The sequence below is a fragment of the Hemibagrus wyckioides genome, linkage group LG07, assembly GCF_019097595.1.
Source record: "Hemibagrus wyckioides isolate EC202008001 linkage group LG07, SWU_Hwy_1.0, whole genome shotgun sequence".
Lineage (NCBI taxonomy): Eukaryota > Metazoa > Chordata > Actinopteri > Siluriformes > Bagridae > Hemibagrus > Hemibagrus wyckioides.
Genome location: NC_080716.1, coordinates 16,320,877 through 16,345,168, shown reverse-complemented (window position 1 = coordinate 16,345,168; position 24,292 = coordinate 16,320,877). Strand labels below are relative to the sequence as shown.

The window sequence follows — 24,292 nt, the reverse complement described above, 5'->3', positions numbered from 1 at the left end:
CACTTCCATTGGCGTTTAATATATTTGTATCTTAGTCAGAAAATATGCTTTGTAGGTCTCTGATCACTCATTCCTTCTCGGTGTTGCAACAAGCTTGGTTGACCTTTGACAAATCAGTATGGATAGTGTTACACACTCCTTTTGCTCACTCTCTTAATGAACACCGGCCATATGAACACGTGTGTGTGTGTGTGTGTGTGTGTGTGTGAGAATGTGTGTGAACAAAGCAGGAGAGGATGACCAACGAATTAGTGCATACTAATGTGTTATAGAGATCATATGGCTATGCCTATAAGCTGAACAATGTCACATTTTCAAATATCAACTTCAATATTAAAATAATATTCAGACCAAAAGGTACATTTTATCACTGTTGCAAAATCGCAATGCTTTTAGAAACACGTCAATGAAGATTATTTACTGCAGAATCTCAGTTTAGCCTCATTTTGGTTATATAAGACATTCCACTTACAGATGTTTTATAATAAAATCGTTTTATTTAGTGGATATTGCTTCATTAAAACATCATATGCAGCAACTACACACTAAGTACACTCATACATACAGTAATGATGTCACTACACATTTAATGTAATGGTTTCATTCACTCAAAAGCATACAAAATAATCAAATATAATAAATAGATTATCCAGCAGAAGTCGTCTGACAGTGTTATGTGAGATGTATGACTAATATAAGGTCTGTATCAGCACTTACTTAAATAAAAAGCCAGAAAGTGTTTTAAAAAAAAAAAAAAAAAAAAAAAAAAAAAAAAAAAGCACTAAAAGGAAACAGAGATGTAATCTGTGCAGCAATACTTCATTCAGTCAACTGAGGCCTTTAATCTTTGCACTGTTAATCACACTTTCTCTGCCTTTCTGTTGAGGGATATCTGTAGTTCAATGACACTCGGGTTGAAGGTCTGCGCAGGCTGTACGTGCGAACTGCTGCCAGCTCTACTTGCTCAGCATCCAGGCATTACGTGATCTAATACCAAGAGCTGGTCTTCTGGAAACAGACTAGTTCAAGGCTCAATACATGACAACCAGCACCAACTGCATTTTATCCATCATACCATCACTAGCACCACCCCAAATCTGATATATGCACAGTATGTGATAAAATGGAATATTAAATAAAAAAAAGAATAATAATAGCACAATAGTATACATGTAGTGTACTGTAGGTTATGAGGTTTATGTTGTTAAACTGGAAATAAAAATGGTTTAAGTATTATGAATTCATGCATATATGAATTTGTGCGATTATGATTTAAGCCGGTTAGTTGCCCATCTAAAAACGTTTACCTTAAAGACACATAACCAATTTTACTCTTTGGCTTGCCAAATTTCTGACATTAAATTGCACATTACTTTTCCTTCCACAAAGCCTTTTTTTTCCTATCCATTTCATGCACGGGTCCAGGGGTCAGTGATATTTGGGCTGGAGAAGAAGTAAGCCTTTCCACTCTTAGGAATTTATAGGCTGGCTAAAGGAGCAGTGTCCTTTCCTGGAAGCATAATAATGAACAGTTTGTTTAATAAAATGCATATACCAAACAGGTCCAAATTCTAAGCAATAAATTAATCAAGAGCTTCTATCTTGAAATAGGAATACCTGCAGATTCCCGTGGAACACTCGTAGTTATTCTGACAGTATGCCCCATGGGGTTTAGTACCCACGGTTCTCCAAAGGGGCGTCATACGGGTCATCCTCCTAAGTAACCTCTGAACTCCCTGCACAGAGCCTGAGGCAGCCTCCATCACTGGGATAGGACTGGAAGCTACCTAAAAACAAATAGACATGTACTCAGGTAAGGTAAAGGATGTGACAGCAAAATGTCATTTAAAATCACAAATATCCATCATAAAAAAAATATAGTTTAGTGCAAAGAACAGGTATTATTAACAACAATAAAATGTTAAGAATAACTTTGTGTTAAATTTCACTTGTAACTCATTCAACTTTAAAGGTTTATTTAAAGAGAGAGAGAGAGAAAATGAATAATGAATTAATGAATAGAGATCATCAAGTACCTGTTGGGTGAGCACCATAAGCACCAAGCACCAGGCTGCAAGAACTTTTCTGCTGCAATGACTTTGCTCCTTCATGCTGAAAGAATGGGTTTTAGCACAACTCTATCACAACTCTATCTGTAACCTCAGGCAACAGTAGCTATTGTCACTATCTCCAGTCTCATATACTTTCCAGTCACCACAGAGACACCCAGTCTGCCAGTCTCTTCCCTCCCTTTGCTTCTTTCTCTGCCTTTTTGTACCCAGTTGTGACATCACATGTTTGCTTAATATTTGTGTCCTTTGTGGGCCTGAGTAAAAAAATACAGTCAGGGCTATGGAAAGTGGGAAATGAAACAGACAAAAAAAAAAAACCTGCAAGAAAGGACAACACAAATCACAGGCTTATCATCAGGTCAATAGTCAGACAACCAGGCAAAAAATGTTACTGATAAATATAGATGATAACCACCTTACATCATTCCTAGTGGACTTCCAGTCGACCAAGTCACAGTGTCGTCTTCCAAATTTCTTTAAAAAGAAGTTTTTTAGTGGACAAGTGCTCTTGAGGGGTCATGGACTAATTTGATTTAAACTTATTGTATAATTGCTCTCTCATTTGATTAGTGTTTCATACTTAGCTTAGAAGAGATGAAGATTTGAGGTCTGAGCACTATTACATACAAAACTTTCTACCAATAAAAAAGCATTACTCACCAGTGTCTGATTAAAGCGAAATCATTACATATAATGCAAACAACAGCATATGGTAAAGCCTCAGGTTTAGATGGACATTGCCTACAATTCTACAACAAATTTTAGCTCTCATGCCTGTGCTTTATAATATGCATAAACATGCCATTATTCCAGATACAGACTGAATGTCTTATCATGGTTAATACAGATCCAACTGGATTTGTTATAGAGACAGTGCAAGTGCTCTTCTCAACAGAAACACGTACCTCAGCAGTGACGGTCACACTCAATGCAGCAATTTAATCAATTAAATAGGATTTTTTTTTTATTAAATCATGTAATTCACACCAATTGGCTCATTAATACAAATAATTATTAGAAATCTTGGCTTTCTGTTGGCTATTAGGTTTGAAATACGTGATAAAAAAGTGTGAAAGGTTCATATACAGAATATGTTCTCTTGAATATGTCTAGTACAGAGACATCTGTTAAATCTATTCTTGATCAGATATCTGAATACAGCAAAGTGTCTGATTATGCAAAGAATCTTGGCAAATCATTGGCCTTGCCCTTTAATATCCCTCAATTTGTTGACATAGAACGATGGCCCCCCTTTTCAAATATCAGAGGCAGGGTTCAAATATCTTGGTGTATTACCCACACATAGAACCTAGAGAATTTCTTTATTAATAAATCACTTAGCTAAAATTTGCTGATTATCTACCACTTAATAGCTTTGGGTTGGTTCCATGTTCTACACAAATTAAACAAATAATGCTTTTCATTCTCAATTTGTACACCATGCATATTAAAAAACCATCACTGAAAGGGTGAATATATCATATACAACATGCATCTGACATGGAATGAGATTAACCCAGTAAGAACAGTACCTTACAGAATTGGTCAATATCTTTCCTCTATGCATAATCAAAATTGTATGACCTTTGAGATGGCTTAAACACTAAAACTTAGATTTTTTTTTACAAATATCTGCAGCTTTGACATTTCTCTATCTCAAGAAGATAAATATGCAGGGGAAAATGACGACAAATTCCAAGTATATAAACTGCTCTGTCATGGTTCAGACAATTGTGTTGCGAAAGCCCAAGGTCAGTGCAGGAGTGATCATCCAAAGTTCACCTCTATTACTATCAAATTGTGGAAATTAATTTAATTATGTGAATGCAGCCGTTAGATACTTCCTGATAAACCTCTACTATGCCCTCAGTTTAAGTTTAAGCAATATTTTCAAAATTAGATGTTTCATATGTATATTTATTCATTCAGATTGTAGTGCATACATGTTTTAATAAAACTTTTGGATTATCACCTGAACCATGGAGGGGAAAAAAGAGAGAGAGAGAAAAGTTTGGCTCAGAAATCAAAAGATCTTCTCTCACTGGAAAAACTGACTGCTCAGTGAGAGACATGACATGAAATATCTCTGTCTCCAATTCTCTCTCATTCCTGTAGAGACAAGCGTAACTGTCTATTATCCTCCTATTAATCTTTAGTACTACAGCTTGTTTTCTTCTTATACAATTTTGGAGAGTATACAAGCATATCAAACATTCTGAAAAGGATGATAGGAGTTCATACATATACACTATACAGTGTGAATGACTGAAAGAGGAGGCACTGCTTGGCCATTTTTCAGAATTAATACCATATATGAGAATACAAAATGTATACTATAATGGCTCACTCACTTTGAGTAACCACTTTATATTAGTCAGCCAAACTTACTGGACCAGTGCAAACATGGGGGCAACATGCACAGAAATTCTGCACACACACTAACCTGAGCTCAGGATCAAACCCCAGGCCCTGGAGCTGTGATGCTGCCCATTACACACTGTGCTGTTCCATGTAGACTCATTTTTATTTTTTTATTTCTTCTAAAGTATACTTCAGAATAAGACATTAGTAGTACACTTGACAAAAGTCAGCAAGGATCAGGATCTTTTCTCCAATTAATTTGTACAGTGCTTTTAACAGACAATGTAAGAAAGCAACTTTTGCTACAGATTCTTCGAACTTACAGAGGAAAGTCATTCAGAAATCAAACCGGTGACCTCCTGACCACTGGCTGCCCTTTTAGCCCTGCAACACAACTTGTTCTCAAACTCTGCTTTTGTTAATTTCCTATGCCGAAATGAGCCATGTTAATAAATATAAGGCATATGAATATAGCCAAGGTGCTGCACAGATAAGGTTAATGGGACTTAAAGTGACATGGATTTAATTACTAATGCTTCATAAAAATGCTTTTTAAAATGTTTGCAGATTACTCACATAAAATCACAGTAAATATTGTAATGTGGACGTTGTTTAAACATAAATATACAGTACTGTGCACTCTAATGTTAGCTAGCAAACCACAAAAATAGTAGCAAACTTTGTATAACCGAGTAACTACTTTTTGTCCATAATCAGTTCCGGTGGGTCTCTGTAGTAGCTCCCTTATAACTTAGCGGATGCGGTAGCTCAGTGGTTAAGGTGTTGTACTACTGATTGGAAGGTTGTGAGTTTGAATCCCAAGTCCCCCAAGCTGCCACTGCTACCAATGCAGGGCCCCTGAGCTAGGCCCTTAACCCTCAGTTGTATAAAATGAGAAACTGCAAGTTTCTCTGGATAAGGGCATCTGCCAGAAATATAAACTGGATTCATATTAGATTTTGTGACAACACAAAATAAAACGTTTGTATAAGGAACTACATATGAGCCAAACAGTCTGTCCTGTCAAGACACATCATATACACACAGAGGGGATGAAACAGAAGAGTTTGAATTGCTGTAACCCATAACAAAGGTGAAGGGACTCAGAAGTGACTCATGTTTTCTGGATATGATGTTCCATGCTTATAATATACCAGAACGTCTCAAAAGCAATCCTCAGGATTTCACAAGCATGTGCCCTTGTTTTAAAGATGTTTGGCATATTTTCAGGATCTCTTGTTCCTGTGGCTAAGGTCATGCTTATTTTGATTTATGGTGGATAGCTAAATGTTGTGCAAAATTCTTAGCATATCAAGAATGACTCAATTACACTCGAAGCAAAAGAGGGATGCATGCAAAATGCACATGCACAAAACCTAAATGCGTAATGGATATACAATGGATTTCGATAAACGGCAAATAAACAATGGGAATTTAACAATGAGGATTCTCCGAATTTTATGCAAGTTTATTTGCGTGATTGGACACTTTGCTGGGTATGGCTGTAAACTGTACTATGACCTCAGAAGCCTGTTAGTCATGCCTAGAATTCACTTTAGCCCTCTCTATACATCTTTATACAGGGTCCCTATACAAATCTGACTCAGTGAAGTGATGCCTGATAGGGCAGTGTAATATAAATAGAAAAGGTCTCAGTAAGTGGACTGTTTAATACATTATGAATTAACAAAATAACAATAAAGAATACAGGTACAATTATCCCTTAATGGCTCACCCCTTAACCTTGGGGTCCAAAAGTCCAAGACAGTCTATACTAAAAATCAGACAGTTCTTAAAACTGGAAATCAGCAGAAAGTGGGGGAAAAGAGAAAGACAAAATCTAAGAAAGAGACATTTCAATATTATCAATACTGAATGGTCAACACATTTGACCATGTTAATGCTAATTTGTATAAAAAAAAATCAAATTTTTTCCTCTCATGCCTTAATTGAAATTTACAACTTGTCCATTACTGCTCGTCATTAAAGCAAAAGAGGGACATGGCAAATACTGAGAAATTCTGACAAGGGTCTACATTTTACACAAATCGTCAATAATAATAAATTTGTAATTAAAATGCATGCTCTAGATGCACGTTCATTAGTGGTCTCAGACGTCTTGAGCTCAAGTGTGTATTACTGCATTCGATAAAGCTGTACATTAAGGTTCCCCTAACAATGTTAAGCGTGAGTTCAAAAAGATAATCTATATCTAGATAGTTATGGCACATTACTGTTTTAAACCATGTTCATCAACATGTCATCCATAGACGAAGCGATCGTTACATATAATGTTCTCTTCTGCCATAGGCACACAGACTTCTGGCACTGTTTTGTGAATCTTGGCAAGGACTCATCAGATTGCAGAAAAAAAAAAGTACACTGTCCCAACGGGAACTGGAACGGCTGCCAAAGAAGAGAAAGGAGCTGTCCTGGACCAGACAGATTTCAGAGAAAATGATTTAAAATGTTGACTCAGGGAAACAAATGATTTACCTGCTGCTGCCTGGACAATAGCAAGACCATGCAAATATATAAGATGTTGAACATTTACATTATAATACACAACCTTGTGACACTAATTTGGAAGAAATCAATTGTTTATGAGAATACCCTAAAAGGTTTTCTCTTTAAATATTCAGAATAACTCTTATGCTTGGGCTTACACATGCTGAAACAGAAATGAGTGAGGAATAGAAACCAGGGGCAGATTCTCTATATTCATTGGTACAAAGCAGGAAAAGAACCGACCCACTTTAAATAAATCTGGTTATGCTCTAATGTTTGTATAAACTAACAGTCAGAGACATCACCATGCTGGTTGAATAAAACTTCAATACAGCAAATATTTGGCATGGAATGAAGGACATTTTGAGCATAATCATATGGGGATAACAGTTTAATACAATCTTTTTTTAAACATAAAAAATGTACACAAATATACTGTATATATATTTTTTTGCTGGCTGAATCACTTTCACAATAAATATTAGATGAAATCTCCCCAGGAGAGAATAACAGCACTGAGCCTCTCACTGTAATGTTTACAGATAGAAAATCCTTGCAGAAAATGATCATAAAGGCTTTTTTATTATTATTATTATTATTATTATTATTATTTCTGGTGTTTGTGGATGTAGACTGCCCTCTGCAGTTCAACAGGATTCAAATCTGGAGACTGATTTTGGTCATTGCTAAATAATGCATTGGATGCCTGCCTTGAGTCATTATCATTTAGTAAGCTCTATTTCTGGACATGTGTCAGTGATCTAGCACAAGGTCAGTAAGGGATTCATTTTATACTGTAACAACCAGCACAAGTCAACAAATTTGTATGAATCTAAAACAGTGAATTCTGGGCTATTATTTTTCTACCTTATCATTTTCATTAGACCTGAAACTCCAGAGATTTTTTGGCATATTTACAGCTTATCAGTTTTAACAACATTCCTGACTATTGTAAGTGAACAATGGGTCTTTTTCTGGGCTGATCAGAGAGCAGACGCACAGAGTCCCACAGTACACCTGCACCCCAGGGAGTGGCCACAAACAGACTAACAACTCACTGTCCACTGGGGTTCACATACAGGGTAGACACAGATACTCTGAGCCAAGAATGTCCACTTCTGCAACTGTACGCCTTCCAGGCAGCGTTCTTTCAGCCCATTTTGATTCTGAAGTGTCGCTGTTATTGTCGCTGTTATTTTATACAGTAAAATCGTTCTGTTGTATACTACAGTGGACATGCTGTAAAATCAGAAATAAAAATATTTTTTAAAAATTCTAAATTGTGTGTTGTTCTTTTAGCTCCAAAGAGGCAGGAAATCACAAAAAAAGTTGAATTGAAAGATACTTTTTTTCCTTGGTTCTCAGGAGGATATACAAGCAGCATTGTTCCACATGTTGGTATTGTTACTGCTGAGTGTTTTGTGCCCGATACCCTTCAAATCATACCGTCTGTATGCAAACTTTCATGTGTACAGAAGATCTCTTCTGAATGTGTGCGCTGCATTTAAATGTAGGTTACAAGCAAGCAAGTGAAAGGTTCCACCGTATTGTGAAGTAAATCTGACCTCTGTGCAAAATGAAGGGACCGCACTAGGACCTGGAGTTTATCATAAGCACCAATGGAAAATGGGAATGTAAAGTGGCTTTCAATTAAGACAGCTTTTATGCTGGCCATTATAACAGCCAGACAAGTTGGTGAATTGCATGCATTATCATTCAGTATGCAGTACCAGAGAATAAACATGTCGTGCCGAATAGCCAAACCGTGCCAAAGGAATTAAGACAGAAGCATAGTAATAAATCTAGCAATCTAGCTGAGAAGAATGTACCCAGACCAACAGTGTGTCCAGTAAACATCATGTGATCAGCTGTCAGAACCTTGGCCAGCAATTTTATATGCTTTAAGGGGCACCATAAAAATGCTTTGCTGTCTAAAGACAAGATAGAGGCACAGGAATGCACAGGACAGGAAAAATAAAGCTACATTTCAAAACAATACCATTGTTAAAACTGCAAATTGTGACGCAGGTAAGCGTCATTGTGAAGGAAAAAAAACAAATACCAAAGATTTCTTTTTTTTTCTTTTTTACAAAATATGCTCTTTATTTAATCTCTCAAGATCTCTAAAACAATGATTTCATTTCATGACTAATCTCTTCACTCATTAAGAAACATGTCCATGAAATGTTGTCCTCCATAAACTAGATGCACATCTTTCATACAGACAAAGGACACTCAGACATCTCCCTTCCTTGCCTTTGAATAGAATAAAGCGTGCAAAATGCATTATTTCCAAAAGAGGTCACAATAGCAGCATATGAAACAGCAGCAGCATCTTTCTATTATGTCCAACCAGCGACAGACACACAAACACACAAAATACATGTACAGGTTGCTCTACAAAGACACCACAAAAGTTCTCTCATCATGGACCTTTTTTTCTTTCTTTTTTCCAAAAAATCTTTTTTTTTTTTCTTTTTTGAATGAACTTTTCCAAGAGTTATGTCAGGGGCAAACATGTAATACCAAATAGTCCAAATAGAAAAAACAATAGTTTTTTCCTTTATCCTCCATCATTATAGCAAACACATGAATAAGGCACACAGACAAACAGAAAAAGAAAAGAAAAGAAAGTTTGTCACAGTTGGTGGCTTTTAACACATCTATGCATCAGGCAATAACTTTTTCACACTCCAGTAGCATACCTTCACAAAGACTCTGCTAGCTGTGGGCAGCAGATGGCAGTAGCAGGTCAAAAAAGTGGTGGCCGAACTGCATAGAAGTCCATATTAGTTATAATCCAGTTGTATTTCAAACCCACAGTCATCTACAGGTGCAGGATTCTGCAATCATGTCTTCATATTCTTTGTAGACAATGCTGCCATTCTTTTCCATCATCAGCACACTGATAGGTTTGTATTTGTAAGGCACACAGGACGGCAGTGGGATGTCAGCAACACCGAGCTCACTGATGACGGTCTGGACGATGGCATGGTTCGGTGAGTTGTAGCCATAGTGCAGGATGCGAGGGCAGTCGCCCATGCAGTAGCGAGGGTTGTACATAGGGGGTGCAATGATCCAGTGGTCCCAGCCGAGGTCACGGAAAGCCACACGGTATGAGTGGAGCTTGCACTGGTTCTTGCCTACACTGTTTTTGGACCGCTTGTAGTTGGGAATGTCGGAACCGATGCTGCCGAGTTCTTTGGACCGGCGTGACCTTGAGCCAGTGTGAGAAGTGGCTTTGACGTACTTTGCCCATTCCATAGGATGTCCCTCTTCTTCCAAGAAGAGAAGCAAGGCAGGGGCTCTCAAATGGTTTTGTGGTGGGAAATGTCTCTTGCGTGTCCTGTGTCTTGCGACAGAATGAACTGGGCCAAATTCCCAACACTTGTACTGAACATAGAGGACAAACAGACTGCCTCTAAGTAGAGACACATGGGATGTGACATCCGATTCAGTCCACATGCTTCGAGGGCCCAGAATGACAACATCTGTGTCATTAGTATGCTGCGAGGAGGAGACTCTGGCCTCACACATAAACAGAGGGTACGATGCCACAGGTGACCTCAGATGAATGAAAGATGCCCTGTTTAGTTTGCTCAGTGGGAGGTTTTCCAGTTCATATTGCACGGTGTAAGAATACAGCAGGTCTGGCCAGGGCAGGGTTAGAGCCAGAAAATGGGGAGAAAGAAAATCACTTTCTGGGAAGCAATCAGTTTGGTTTACTTATTTAAACACAGAATTAGATATATATTATAAGCAGAATTTTGACAGCAGATCATTATCATTCACTGCTTTATAAACTCACTGCATAATCTGAATATATTCATTGACTATAGATTAGTTTAAACATATGATGTAATCAATACTTCCAATCACAGCAGAACATATCAAGCCAGAACGTGGAATGTGGGTGAACGCATTAATGGATGGATGGATGGATGAATGAATGAATGAATGAATGAATGAATGAATGAATGAATGAGCTTTACCATTTGATGAGGAGTGGAACCGCTTGCCGGTGACGGATGCATGGATCAACCTGACGGTGTTGGACCCAAACATTTTGCGTTGCTTCGGCCTGCCGTCTAAATTAGCTGCTTTTCTATACAGACTCCACATGAACTGCAGACTTTGATCTTCTGCTTGTTTTTTGGAAAACGTGTTACTGTTGGGGTTTCTCTGCTTGGGGTGGCTTTTCCGGCGACTCTGTTCTGTCAGCACCCCGATATGTGGCGGGGGAAAGGCCATTTTATCGGCCGCGCACGTGAACGCGGGTAACAACAAAAAGAAACACGACAGTACACAAAGTCTGTGGAAGCTGTGACTGCCGGCAGCCTTCATCTTTAACTTCTGCCACGGACGAGTACAACTGGCAAGGCTACCATCGTCAAAGAAAGTCACCTGACTGCCGTTTGCCGAGCCTTTCTGCGGCCTCTAAATTATCATGTTTAGCGTGTCCGCACCTGGTGACGTCAGCGACGCGACGTCAATCACTTGAGACATTTGTTCTATTGACAAATAAAGTTAAAGAGACTTCTTTCAGACTTATTCATCGCCACTGTCCTGTTAAAACCTTCACTGGGTCAACATTTTAATTGGGCATAGGTTGTACCTTTTGTGATTCATATCCAGAGACTATTTAACATCTTTTTTTTGTGATCATACCAAAAAAACTCGGGCAGGATATTTCCTTTTCCATTTCAAATTTCATATATAAGAGCTATATTTTAAAGACATTTTGTTTGGATTGTTCATTTTTGAGAGATATAAATGTGCATTTTTTTCTCTTCAACAATTATTTCAATAGCAAAATATTTTAAGGTATTAAAAGTCCCCTTTTCTCTCACTGTCATAAAGAATTTATATTAACTCTTTGTCCACTTCCTGTGTTTTTTATTTTATTTATTTTATTTATTTTTTATTTATTTGTTTGTTTTGTCTATTGTCGCTGAATGCTGTGGAGTTTTTGTCTATACCTGTACCTGTGGCTTTTTTTTCTTGATTCCTATGTCATGTTAACAAAATAATAAATAAATAAATAAGAAAGAAAAAAAAGACATGAACCTGTTTCAAACTGTGATCTCTTCTATATATATTTAATGCCACCAGATTTACTATCTGTCACTCTAATTTAAACAAATTTAAATCCTAAACCAAGTGCAACAAGTGTAAATATATATATATATATATATAAATATATATATATATATATATATATATATATATATATATATATATATATATATATATGCTATTATCACTGGGGTGTTACCCTCAAGGGTATATCTTTTTTACACCATAAAGGCCTTAAAAATATTTATAGTGCATACCTAAACAGTAAGGACAACTCTTAGAGCTTTAATTAGATTTTAAATTAATACTTTAAAGGTACACTGCCTGCACAAAGATACACAACAAAAGATATACCACCACAGTGAAAGGAATGGCATGCCTTATTTCTAAGAGTGGAATATTTTTGTGGCTAATGATTGTACAGTTTTAAAAAATTTCTATTTGAGACTTGAAAAAAACAAAACCTATCTTTCGTAGCGGTCAACCTATAGTATACCTTCTAGGCCTTAATCATATAGTCAGTCAACCTGAGGGACCTTTTAAGCTTCGAGATGTAGCCTGTTTTCCAAGACTGTAGAATACATAGGATTTGTCCAGGTTTAGTGTTTAGGATGTTTTATTTACAGGGTATCGATGTAATGCCTTTACTGTACTGGCTTCACACTCGATTTTTATTTTTAAAAACTGAATGAATTGAATCAAAATACCACCAACCAGATTTGAATCAACATGAGCTCCCTTAAACCATTATGAACTGAAGTGACTTCTCAGGCATATTATTTGAGGTCATAGTTGTGGTGACAAGGACTATTTTACTAGCCTCTGCCACCTTGTGCCACCCATGTGGCCATCTCTCAGTAGGGTTGTGGTCATTAGCTCTTTTTAATTGTATGCTGTTGATCTAATATTGGCTTGCATGTATTCTGATTAACTGGAATCTTAGGGGTAAAAAAGTCAAGGCTTTGAGGCAATGTGCCCATTCCAACCAACCAGCCAGCTGTCAGCTCTCACACTTTATAGCTACACATCAGGCCTAACACATGCTTCCTTCTCATCCACTTGTGAGCAAACCACATCTTTTCATATTGCTGCTCATGCTATATAACAGGCCAGCATAGCACACTAGAAGAGGGGTGTCCAATCATAGCACACTAGAAGAGGGGTGTCCAATCTTGTCCACAAAGGATTATTCTGTGTGTGCAGGTTTTCATTCCAAACCAAGCAGAAGTCACACCTGATCATCTATTAAAAGTCAAGATCAGCTGATTAAACATGTATGGCTCTTGCTTGATTAGAATCAACACCCACACAGAATCCCTCCCACAGCTGCATTGGACAGTTTTACTCCCTTGGCTCATGGGTACAGATGAATGAGAACTGAACACACGATCTCCTAATCTCCAAATGCCAGAAATGTAAATTATTATTATTATTATTATTATTATTATTATTATTATTATATGGTATCCTAAGTCTGTGACCTATTGAACCAATGTTAATATATTCATTGATAGAGACACTTTATCAAACCACTTTTGTACATTGCTCTGGATAAGAGCGTCTGCCAAATGCCAGAAATGTAAATTATTATTATTATTATTATTATTATTATTATTATTATTATTATTATTATTATTATTATTATGCTTATTATGGTATCCTAAGTCTGTGATCTATTGAACCAATGTTAATATATTCATTGATAGAAATATTTTTTCAAAGAACTTTTGTACATCGCTCTGGATAAGAGCATCTGCCAAATGCCAGAAAGGTAAATTATTATTATTATTATTATTATTATTATTATTATTATTATTATTATTATTATTATTATATGGTATCCTAAGTCTGTGATCTAATGAACCAATGTTAATATATTCATTGATAGAAATACTTTTTCAAAGAACTTTTGTACATCGCTCTGGATAAGAGCATCTGCCAAATGCCACAAAGGTAAATTATTATTATTATTATTATTATTATTATTATTATTATTATTATTATTATTATTATTATTATATGGTATCCTAAGTCTGTGATCTATTGAACCAATGTTAATATATTCATTGATAGAAATACTTTTTCAAAGAACTTTTGTACATCGCTCTGGATAAGAGCATCTGCCAAATGCCACAAAGGTAAATTATTATTATTATTATTATTATTATTATTATTATTATTATATGGTATCCTAAGTCTGTGATCTATTGAACCAATGTTAATATATTCATTGATAGAAATACTTTTTCAAAGAACTTTTGTACATCGCTCTGGATAAGAGCGTCTGACAAATGCCAGAAATGTAAATTATGATGATTATGATGATTATTATTATTAAAATTCAAACAGGTTGCTCTGAATGGTTGCCAGTTCTAAATGGGTTCTACGTGGATTTTTCTCTTTTTGTTTGTTAGGGTTCTCCATTTAAGAGTTCTCATCAGAGGGCCAAATGGAAGGAGACTTCTTGGTGCTGGACTGAGGGTTATTTTTAAGAATGTTGTGTTATGTATGAAGTCGTATCTAAATGGTGCCGTTTCACTGAACTGATTTATGTCACACAATCGCTTTGTATGGCAAAGTTTTAGCCCATCCTGGCTAGAGAGGGAAGTTTACTTCTGTATGCTGACCTGGGTGCAGTTTTGACACAGCATTTTTTTTAACAGTTAGCTGTGGGATCTGCGTAGGAGGAGGAGCAGCTCCGCCATCCGCGGAAAAGCCAACTCGAAGCTGGACAACGGACAAAGCAGCGGATAGCCGTTGAACTTAGTCCCGCCCCTTTTCCAGTGAAACTCGACCCCAAACGGCCGTTCCACCTGTCAATCAAATTGACTTTTCAGCCTGAAGCATTTCCTTCACGCGGAAGCTCGGCATGCCCGTCCTGAGCAGCACATCCCTCCCCTCCCCTCCCCTCCCTTGCCCTGCCTCGTACCGCTGCTTCCCGTGTTGTTGTTAGTGATGGAGAAGCAAGAGTTCGTGGTGTGAGAAGAAGTGTGAGGCTCGAGTAGGAAAAAGTCCCGGAACCAGCATGGAGACCGTGGAACAACTCGTGACCTTTAATCACATCCACGTCGAGCTTAACGGAGGCGCTCCGTGGGGTTTCACCCTGAAAGGAGGACTGGAGCACGGAGAGCCGCTCATCATAACAAAAGTAAGTGTGGAGGAAAAAAAAACCCAGTTTTCTGTTAGTCATTAGGAGAGGAAGGCGCGCGCGCGTGTGTGTGTGTGTGTGTGTGTGTTCACATGCTGGAGGAAAGGGAAAATGTTTGGAGTTACTTTGTAACAAAGTTTGACCAGGAGTCTGGTGTCAGATTTCGAGTACAACTTCTCTGCTTTTGCATGTTGCATGCATTTAACCTCCAAACCTTGGCCATTTGTAGAAGTGTTTTGCACTGTGGTGAATGAATGACTTGCCGGATTCCTGAGCGCACGAGCTTCCTGTCTACATCCATGTGAACTGATCTGGTACTTTCCTAATAATTGGAGCGTGCGTGTGCAAACTCCTCAAATCTGGCGCTTCTCCAATTCTGTGAAATGGTTTAATTGTTATGTTTATTGAATTGATCCACTCCGTGCTGGAATATTAGCAAATCAGATTGAATTGTCCTTATTTTGTTTGACAGATGAAGCACCTTTCCAACTCAAATATTGGAAATAATTTCATTACATTCAGTGTTTTTGTTTTTACTTTTCTTTTTTCATGCTGCAAGAGCTCAGAAACCAAGATGGCATTTTGCAAGCAGAAGCTGATGTTTTTATTTCCATGTTTGTGTATACCTCACTTGTGTATAGTTCTTTCCTGGCGCCTTTCCCAGATGTTGGACATTGCAGCACATTAAGACAAGGTTGTAAACCAAGCACCCTGGGAGTGTACCTATGCAGAAATTCACTGCTCATGCACATTGCTAACTTTCTTTTTTTTTTTTTAATTCACTGTATCTTAGGCAATGGAAAAATTCTATAGTGCTTACTTGATATTTAGCCAGATTGGGAGAGAGGCTGCGCATTCAGATTTCAGGAAAATCTATATTTTTGGATTATGTCGATTTTTCTGTTTGTTCCTGAAAATGCTGAACTTTGAAAAGCCCCTTTACAAAATTATGAACTCTCAGTAATCATGAACTCTCAGCAATTTAACAATCCTAATTTCTGAAAAATCCTAATTTCTGAAAAATCCTAATTTCTGAAAAGGTAAGCTTTAAAAACACTTCAATAAAGTTTTACATATTCTTTCCTATATACATATATCCGTGTTGGAATAGGCGAAAGCTCTGGTTAGAGTCAGTAGGTTATTTATGAACTTTGCAAACAGATAAACTAGAATACAGACATTTATTTAATCTCTATATTCCGTCTCTGGTCAGTAATAAATCAGACCGTTTATCTGTACTGCTTTCCCATTCGGCCGCGTTTCAGTGCAGGAGGTGGTGAGGAAACTGTATTTAATTTTCTCTCTGCCTGTTTCAGCATTGCTGCGTTCTGTCGAAATTGTTGATTTGTTTTACTTGAATGAAGATGTTTTAGGGCACAAGAGCCACAGAGATCACATTCCCAGACTCACCCCCCCCGAACTGATGTAGGGGGAGGGGGAGGACGCTGGGAGAAAGAGGGAAAAGTTAGGGAGGTGGGGGAGAAACTTAGTGCAAGTATGAGTGTAAGAAGAAATTGGCTTACTTCGCACTTATTTTGAGCTCACATGGAAAATACATTTCCTTTTGGTTTATTCGTTTATTTATTTGCATTATATCGGACATTCATGCATCCTGTATGTGATACTATAGTCTTCTCTGCAGAGGATCTTTCATTTTTGTTAGTATTATAGACACATTTCCAGAGGATTAGTGATCCTAGTGGTCCAGATTGATGTCAGGATGAGCATTAACTAACCTTACAACATCTGTGTAAGGCTTTGTGGGTATTGTATACCATTTTTCAGGGTGTATTGATGTGGTGTGCCCCTCCTCTTCCAGATGGTATCATGTGCTGCATGACTGCTACTCCACCCAGTCTCAGATGTGTCCCACTGACCTCAGGGTCTTTATCATGATCTGAAGTGTGACTAGTGCGATAAAGAGGTGTTACAGATATTCGCTATATTCTGATTCTGGACTTTCACATCATCAGTGATCTTTTGAACTGGTTTAAGGGATGTTGTCCATTTGTGTAGTCCACTATTTCTATTTCTATACAACTTCTAAAAAAACGTAAAAGAAAAACGTAACTTTATTCCAGGTTCACAGGCTCAGAAGGTGTTCTAAGTGCAGCTAAATGAGGTTTTTTGAGCTTATGCATGCCTAATGGGGCCATGAAACGCCCTGGGTAATCAGTGAGCTATAACCACACTTTGGAGGTTGGACCATGGCCAATCTGATAACCCCATGCTGCCCTCACGACTCACCCTCTGTAGACAACTATGTTGTATTTGAGTTGGGGTTTTCTACCACTGTGGCTCTTTATAAAGCTATTTGCCAGGGGGCAAAATTCTTCAAGCGAAGCTACTTACACATTTTCCATCTGATTTAAAAGCAAAGCACGACCTGCATGTTTGATGGATTCTTAAACCTATCAACCATATCCAGACCTATACATCAATCCCACTGTTTATCACATTATTCAAAGCAGCCTGGTAAATGGTACTGATATGTCCAGTTCAGCATTGGCCCCGAATAAACTCTAAATCTAAATCTAAATCACATTATTCTACCGAATAAACTCTAAATCTAAATCACAGATTTCTACTAATGCCACTGTGAAGCATGTGACTGTTTTAAATGAAATAGGAGGTGTAGGAAAGGAAACTTTAGCTTGAGTGATTACTGCCGTTGTAAAACCCAGTGTTGTGAGGACTCATAGACAGTGCTTTATTTCTGGTATAAGTTCACCACAGCTCTGACTGTCATGTAACAGCACCAATTTGAATGTCCAAAATTCCCAGTTCCTGTTATCCAGTCTGAATGCGGATTGATGTAATGCAGATGCAAAGGGTGGCACTGTAGGGCACGACACGCTGATGGAAAACTGCCACTGACTTTTCCATGCTTACACTAAACCACTAAATAAATGGCAACTAATCTCAAATCTCTGAAAGACTCTGTGTTTTCCCCCATTCTGTCTCTCAGTTGCTTAGTCTCAGGGTTTGGGATGGAAACATTGTGCATTCCCTTGCTTTTCTCATTTTCTGCTGTGAAGTTTATATAGACCACAGGGCACTTTAGTCATACTTTTCTCCCCTCTTTCTAATTGCCCAGTGGAACTTATTCCCAGGCACCATAGTTCTGGGATAAAGGAGGAGCTCTGGAAATGTTGTAAACATGGAAATGTTGCTCTGATCCATAGTTTCAGTGCAACTGCTGGGATTTCAAGGCTTTGCATTCATTCAGCTCCATAACATCACCAATGAGCGCCATGTGAAGAGAACTGCTTCCTCTTTTCTGTCATCTAGTAACTACAGACTTCTGTTTCTGGAATGTTTTCCCCTAGTTAAATCAGGCACAGTATCTGTGTGACTACTGTTTGGGAGACATCACTATGAGGTAATGAGTATTTTCGTACTACTGATTTTATGGACTTTGTGAGGAAGTGGGTGAAACAATGTTTTATTTCGATGTTGGGCTGGACCTTACAGAGTCTGTAGCTGATTTTTGGGTGTGGGAAGAATCTGATATCTGGTAGGAATGTGAGTTTGGCTCCTGTACCATTTGCCTTGGGTGGAGGAGATTTGATGGAGAGAGAGATATTTGGGGTCTTATTGCTTCAAATAAAGTCCAGCATATTTCTGTTTCTACGTGTCCTGCATGGTGTGAAATTCTGTGGACATGCTCTGGGGTTGTTGTGTGATTTAATCGAGAACAGAATGCTCTCTCTAAGCACAGATTTGTTACTTCTGATAGTAAAAGAGAATAAAATGCAAGTGAGCACTTGAAACTGCTGTAGAAATTTATGATCTTGTTTTTGTCTGTGCTGTGGAAGTGTTTATTTTGGAGATGAAAAGTCCCTGTTTTCAGCATGGTACTGATAAAGGCGTGCTGAATGTCAGTCAGTACCATACCATTCCAGTTACCGGGTGAATCTTTGCAATCTTCTGTTGTCAAGATCTGCAGAAAAAATGTACAGGTACCAAGATCTGTGTGCTGTCAATCAACATCACACATGTTAATGCCATCTCCTGTCAAATGTGATACTGACATTATCAGACTGATAAATCTCTTAATATTTTTACTTAGCAAGTTACCTTATAACATTTAAATCGTCTTCTAAATTTATGAAATATAATAAATATTGTTTGAGATTTTTAAGTAAAAAAAAAACCTTCTCCAGCTTGCAGAGAGAGTGAGAGAGAGAGAGAGAGAGAGAGAGAGAAAGAAAGATGGTCGAAATAAGGGGAGACTTTGTTTGAACAAGGTTAGCAAAGGGTGCAAGGTCATTCCTCACACATTACATCCTTAAAAGACACACCATGGTCCTATTCATGAGCAAGGGGAAATGGAGAGATGGCAGGTCATGTATTCAGCTGTCATGTGCACCCCCCCCACACACATTCATGTTTGATATGACATTGACGAATCAATCTGTCTTCGCTTTGACCCAAAAGGTCACCGACTCTCTGACACCACCTGTTGTTCTTTTTTGGAAACGTGTCCTGTAATAAGCTTGATGTTTCTGATGGAAAACTAAATAGTGTCCTTTCAGCACCGTGCTGTGTTGTTGAGCACTGGCCTAGGTATTTGCCTGGGATTGCCTTTGTTTGAATTAGGAATGTCACCTTTTCCAGTTAGCAAGCATGATGCCAAGTGCACCAGGAAACTGATGAGCCTTTAATTTGTCCTTTCAGATTTAAATTCAGTGAAATAAACACTAGTTCAGTCCCATCAGGAGGTCTTTAGTTCATCTTGTTGGACGCATTTCAAAGGTGCCTTCTCACCTCTTAGTGGGAATCGTGTTATTGTGAGAGTGCATGCACAGCCTCTGGAAAGGCTTCAAAAGCTCAGTGCATGTCTGAAACATGATTGATCGCTTCAGGATGTTTGTGAATATTTGCCAGCAGTGATCTATGGTGTCTCAATAGTTGCGTAAATGGATATTTAAGTACCATTTGATACACACTTGATTTGAGTGTATGACTAAGTAATGGAGTTATACAGAGCCAAGTTGTTGTTCTAACTGTCGGTTAAAATGTAAGCAGAGTCGTGTGTGTTATTGTGTTGTCTGAAATAAGGCTTTAGTAACCCAAGTCGTGGCCTTACAGCGAAAGGGTTTTGTGGTTCTGGTACATGGGTAGACATGTTGACAACATTGTACTGATAATGAAAAAGATTGGTTTATGATTTGGCTGTGTTTGCTGCAATCAGTGCTGCTCTTGTAGTTAGTGATTTGAAGGGTGCTGAGATCATTATGCGGTATGAAATTATGATGGTGGGATATTTCTGATTCTTGTACAATGTAACTCATTTGAACAGATTTTTTTTTGCTTACTTTGGACTTTTTAGTTGAAAAAGGTTTAAAGTACTGGTTTGTGTAAAGGTTACGTTTTAGACAACCCCTTATTTCGACCATAGTGAGAGACTTTTTTTGTACTTGGCTATTATGGTTGTATGGGAAATGGTTTGACATGGCTCGGGGCAGCTTGCCACATGTATGTGGTTGTTTGATTGGGCAAACTTTGCAAATTGTAGTTGTGAAATAAAAAATAAGTACTTCAAAACACATTCCTCCACAGAGAGGCATTTCTTGCACCCTTCTTCCAACGTCAAAACTAAAGGCAAGACAAAACGTTCTCTGTCAAGTTGCAGTAAATTATGGAATGCGTGTTTCTTTACTTCATTAGAAGAAGAAAAAAAAGCCTTTAACTCGCTTGCATACAGCCTCAGGGTTGTGTGTCACACCTTTAAGAGTCCAGTAGCACAATGGAACTTAAGTCTCAGTCAGGCTGCAACACAGCTCAACTCACTGAGGTAGAGCACACACTCATTTTTCCCAGCCTGAGCCATCAATAAAGCCTTTGTCACTCTCTTCTCACACTGTCTGTCTCTTTCAACCTCCCTCTCTCTGCCTCTATCTCTGCATCTCATTTTAATCTCAACTCACTCTCCCTTTTGATCCGCGATTCCTCTCGACTGCTCCTGCTTCCACTTCGCTCCATCCACTTTTCTCTCGGCCTTCTGCTTTAAGTTTGTGCCAGTGACAGGATTGTCAATGGCATCCAAGTGTGTATCCGTGCTCAAGCAAGGACAACCACTGAAGTAAGATATGGGACAACATACTGATAAGCACTTTTGTTTTGGTGTGGGAGTTTGTGTGGGAGTGTGTCTTGGGGATGAGGGGGAGGGTTTTGGGGTTGACAGGAGAGATAAAAGAAGTCTGAGGGAACACTGGGCATAACGCAGATGTGTGTGTGTGTGGGGGGGGGGGGGGGGTTGTGGAGTACAGGGTACTGGTTGAAATCCTTACACATTCATAGACAAAAGCAGTGCTCCGGAGAAGAGGTTACTCGCAGTGCCCAGCTTCTCACCCCCACTCAATCCCCTGTGACGATTACAATAGCTGGGAGTCAGATCTCGTTAACTGAGTGTATTCACTAATCATGAGCATGCACTTCCGTTGCTTAGCAATCAGTTCACTTTAGCTGAGTTGCTTCAGGACAGGCATGTAAGAGCCCCATTTTTCAATGAAGTAACCTACTGACCCACATTTGGTGAATTAACATGTTTCAGGTAATGCCTTTCAACTTCTCAGTAATTATAATTCGTTTATCAGTTCTTTTTAAGAAAGTTCTCTACATTTAAGAGTTTCCTCAGCTTCTAAAAAAAAAAAAAAAAAACCCCAAATAAAATAAACACTCCTTACAACGGTTGTGATGCATGATGATGATGTTTTGTTGGGTAAATTGACCTTAATATAATTTTCATGTCTCCTACTATTTAGTTTTGTTAAGTGCCTGTGAAGGCATAACAAAAACAAGTTTATTCTTCACAAAACATTAAGCAAAGACAAAGAAGGGAAAGTGACACTGGATTTTAATGTACCGTCAGTTATAGTAGCACCATTGGAGTTTACACTTGATTTAATTCATATAAAATGCATAATGAGAAGATATCTTATTATCCTATTGTCAATACAAAATTGAAATCTGAATAGAAAATATAGCAGAAGAACAGGACATGCTGACATGTCAGAGTTAGAAATAATTATTTTGATGGAAATGATGAATGTTTTCTTCATCAAAGAAAACACTTTTTGTAGCAGTTACAGCCTGGGCATTCTAGCGGTCAGTTTTTCAAGATAATCTGATGAGATTTCACCCCATGCTTCATGGAGCATCTCCAACAAGATGGATTGGCTGATGGAGTCTTATACATAGTGCCCTTTTAGATTCTGTATATGCCACTCGTGTTGTTCCACACCAACCTTGGCAAACCATGTTTTTAATCAAGCTTGCTTTGTGCACAGAGGCATTGTCATGCTGGAACATGTTGGAGCCCCTTAGATCCAGTGAAGGAAAATCTTAATGCAAAGACTCTTTCTAACACTTTGGCAAAGGTTTAAGGCCCTCATATAGGAGTTATGGTCAAGTGTCCATATATATCTGGCCATATTGTGTGTGTTCTTATTCTGCGTTGCACTAGGAATTATGATAATATTGTGCTGAAACAACAAAACCATATTATCTGTAGTATCTGATCCTCATGCTAAAAGCAGCACAAACCAGCAAAGGCAGTGTTTTTTGGGCAGAAACATTGGTAAAGTATCACTTTAAAGAAGGAGACAGACAAACAAAGACAAGTTTCAGACTCAACAGGAGATGTGGAAGCTTCTGGAAAAGGAGAGGGGTGTATGTGGGATTCCTCCTGCAGCAGTGAGGCCTCGTCGAGCTGCGACCGCTGGCACATTCTGCACTTCATGGCAGGGGGTTACCGTAGCGACTCTGCTTTTGATTGGTTTTGGAACCTAAGCTTTGCGTGTGTGTGTGTGTGAGAGAGAGAGAGAGAGAGAGAGAGAGAGAGGTGATATTTGTGTTTTCTGAATGGTTGCTCTTGAATGAAGTTCCCTTGTGGCATTTGGTATCAATTTCCATGTTGAATATGTATCAACACACGCAGTGAAACTAATTGATATGCACTCAAGCACCAGGGAACTATTATTATGTTACAGTCAAGGAGAGAAGAAATATGTCACACACAAGCTCTGTTTGTATTTGTCTTAGGCTCAGGTTTGTTGCTCAACATAACAGACTGCCGTAAGCGTTCATCACACAGACTTTTCATGCACACTGTGGATACACACTATACTCACATACGGGGGAAAACTTATTACTTTAGCCTGTTGTTTTTTTTATATATATATGGATCTGCCAGGACCTAAAGTAAACATCTGATGTAAATTTGAGCTGCTTTTATTTCCTCTATACGTGCCTTTCATCCATGTCATTTAGTCTTTTTTTGGATCTTCCCACACGTAGATGTGACGGACCTGTTTTTCCTGTAGGCTCTGTGTAAATGAAGCGGATGAGAATCCCAGTCTGTACTGCCTAGACTTCCCGGAATGTCTTCATCCTACTCACTTCCTTGTCTTTCACACTTCTTTATCCCTGTTCTTGTTTCAGCCAGGACATACAAACCCTCTGGGGAAAATCACTCTTTTTCTTTGTTTTGTTTTGTTGTGTTTCAGCTGTTGGACAGTCACATGTTTTGTGAATATATACGTAGATCATCTTATAGTTTAGTCTAGATTTGGAGCAAAGGAAAATGTTTTCGCTTAGCCATATTGTTAATAAATCTGCAAGAACATAATGAACAAAACATATTCCGGAATAAATGAATGGATGGATGATTGGGGTATTAAGAGAAGAGGAAGAAAGAAAACAGGGAAAGATGGAAAAAGACAGGGGGATGACTCTTTGTTCACAGGGATCTTGCTGTTTAATGGGAACAGATGTTGCATGTGTTAATCATTGGCTGTCGTCTGACAAACACACACACACACACACACACAATGTCCATGTAGATGTACATGAATGAGTTCCCTGGACTCTCACTAATATATATCATCTTCTGACACTAAACATGACCAATATAACCCCATGGCTGATATATCCATATTGACATTCAAGTACACGCAGGAGAGTGATAACTGAAGCACAGCTGTCTGAAAACAGAGATGACCAACAACTCATACATGCCATAGACCTGGAATGTGTTTATTTGTTAAGGCACATGCTCAGAAATTTGCAGGGGTTTTACCTAAGGTAACTTTTGTTAACATTTTTATTGTATAAATGTAGC

At 38.2% G+C, this 24,292-nt stretch overlaps 3 protein-coding genes across 3 annotated transcripts in view; 1 reads left to right on the top strand and 2 right to left on the bottom strand.

The window, feature by feature from the left end:
* Nucleotides 1-475: 475 nt before the first annotated feature.
* On the bottom strand, nucleotides 476-2,262 carry leap2 (liver-expressed antimicrobial peptide 2). Its single transcript, XM_058393958.1, has 3 exons — nucleotides 2,037-2,262; nucleotides 1,618-1,787; nucleotides 476-1,510 (listed from the first exon to the last, which is right to left on the bottom strand). Exons 1-3 carry the CDS (start codon nucleotides 2,109-2,111, stop codon nucleotides 1,471-1,473), a joined length of 285 nt encoding a protein of 94 aa, XP_058249941.1. The 5' UTR covers nucleotides 2,112-2,262; the 3' UTR covers nucleotides 476-1,470.
* Nucleotides 2,263-9,136: 6,874 nt separating this feature from the next.
* Nucleotides 9,137-11,357, bottom strand: bmp15 (bone morphogenetic protein 15). The gene is made up of 2 exons (XM_058395580.1): nucleotides 10,934-11,357; nucleotides 9,137-10,591 (listed from the first exon to the last, which is right to left on the bottom strand). The coding sequence occupies exons 1-2, from the start codon at nucleotides 11,283-11,285 to the stop codon at nucleotides 9,765-9,767; spliced, it is 1,179 nt and encodes a 392-aa protein (XP_058251563.1). The 5' UTR covers nucleotides 11,286-11,357; the 3' UTR covers nucleotides 9,137-9,764.
* Nucleotides 11,358-14,890: 3,533 nt separating this feature from the next.
* Nucleotides 14,891-24,292, top strand: part of shroom4 (shroom family member 4) — a 35,275-nt gene continuing 25,873 nt past the window's right edge. Inside the window, exon 1 of the mRNA XM_058394118.1 lies at nucleotides 14,891-15,165. Within this exon, the coding sequence (XP_058250101.1) occupies nucleotides 15,043-15,165 (123 nt within the window). The 5' untranslated portion in view covers nucleotides 14,891-15,042. The remainder of the gene's footprint in view (nucleotides 15,166-24,292) is intronic.

What these genes read in the sequence shown, in the direction of transcription:
- leap2 (XM_058393958.1), bottom strand. Translation starts at nt 2,111, where the DNA reads ATGAAGGAGCAAAGTCATTGCAGCAGAAAAGTTCTTGCAGCCTGGTGC. An exon ending in TTATGGTGCTCACCCAACAG is followed by an intron (nt 1,788 to 2,036) that starts GTACTTGATGAT and finishes ATTTGTTTTTAG; the next exon opens with GTAGCTTCCAGTCCTATCCC. An exon ending in TGTTCCACGGGAATCTGCAG is followed by an intron (nt 1,511 to 1,617) that starts GTATTCCTATTT and finishes TTATGCTTCCAG; the next exon opens with GAAAGGACACTGCTCCTTTA.
- bmp15 (XM_058395580.1), bottom strand. Translation starts at nt 11,285, where the DNA reads ATGAAGGCTGCCGGCAGTCACAGCTTCCACAGACTTTGTGTACTGTCG. An exon ending in GTTCCACTCCTCATCAAATG is followed by an intron (nt 10,592 to 10,933) that starts GTAAAGCTCATT and finishes TGCCCTGGCCAG; the next exon opens with ACCTGCTGTATTCTTACACC.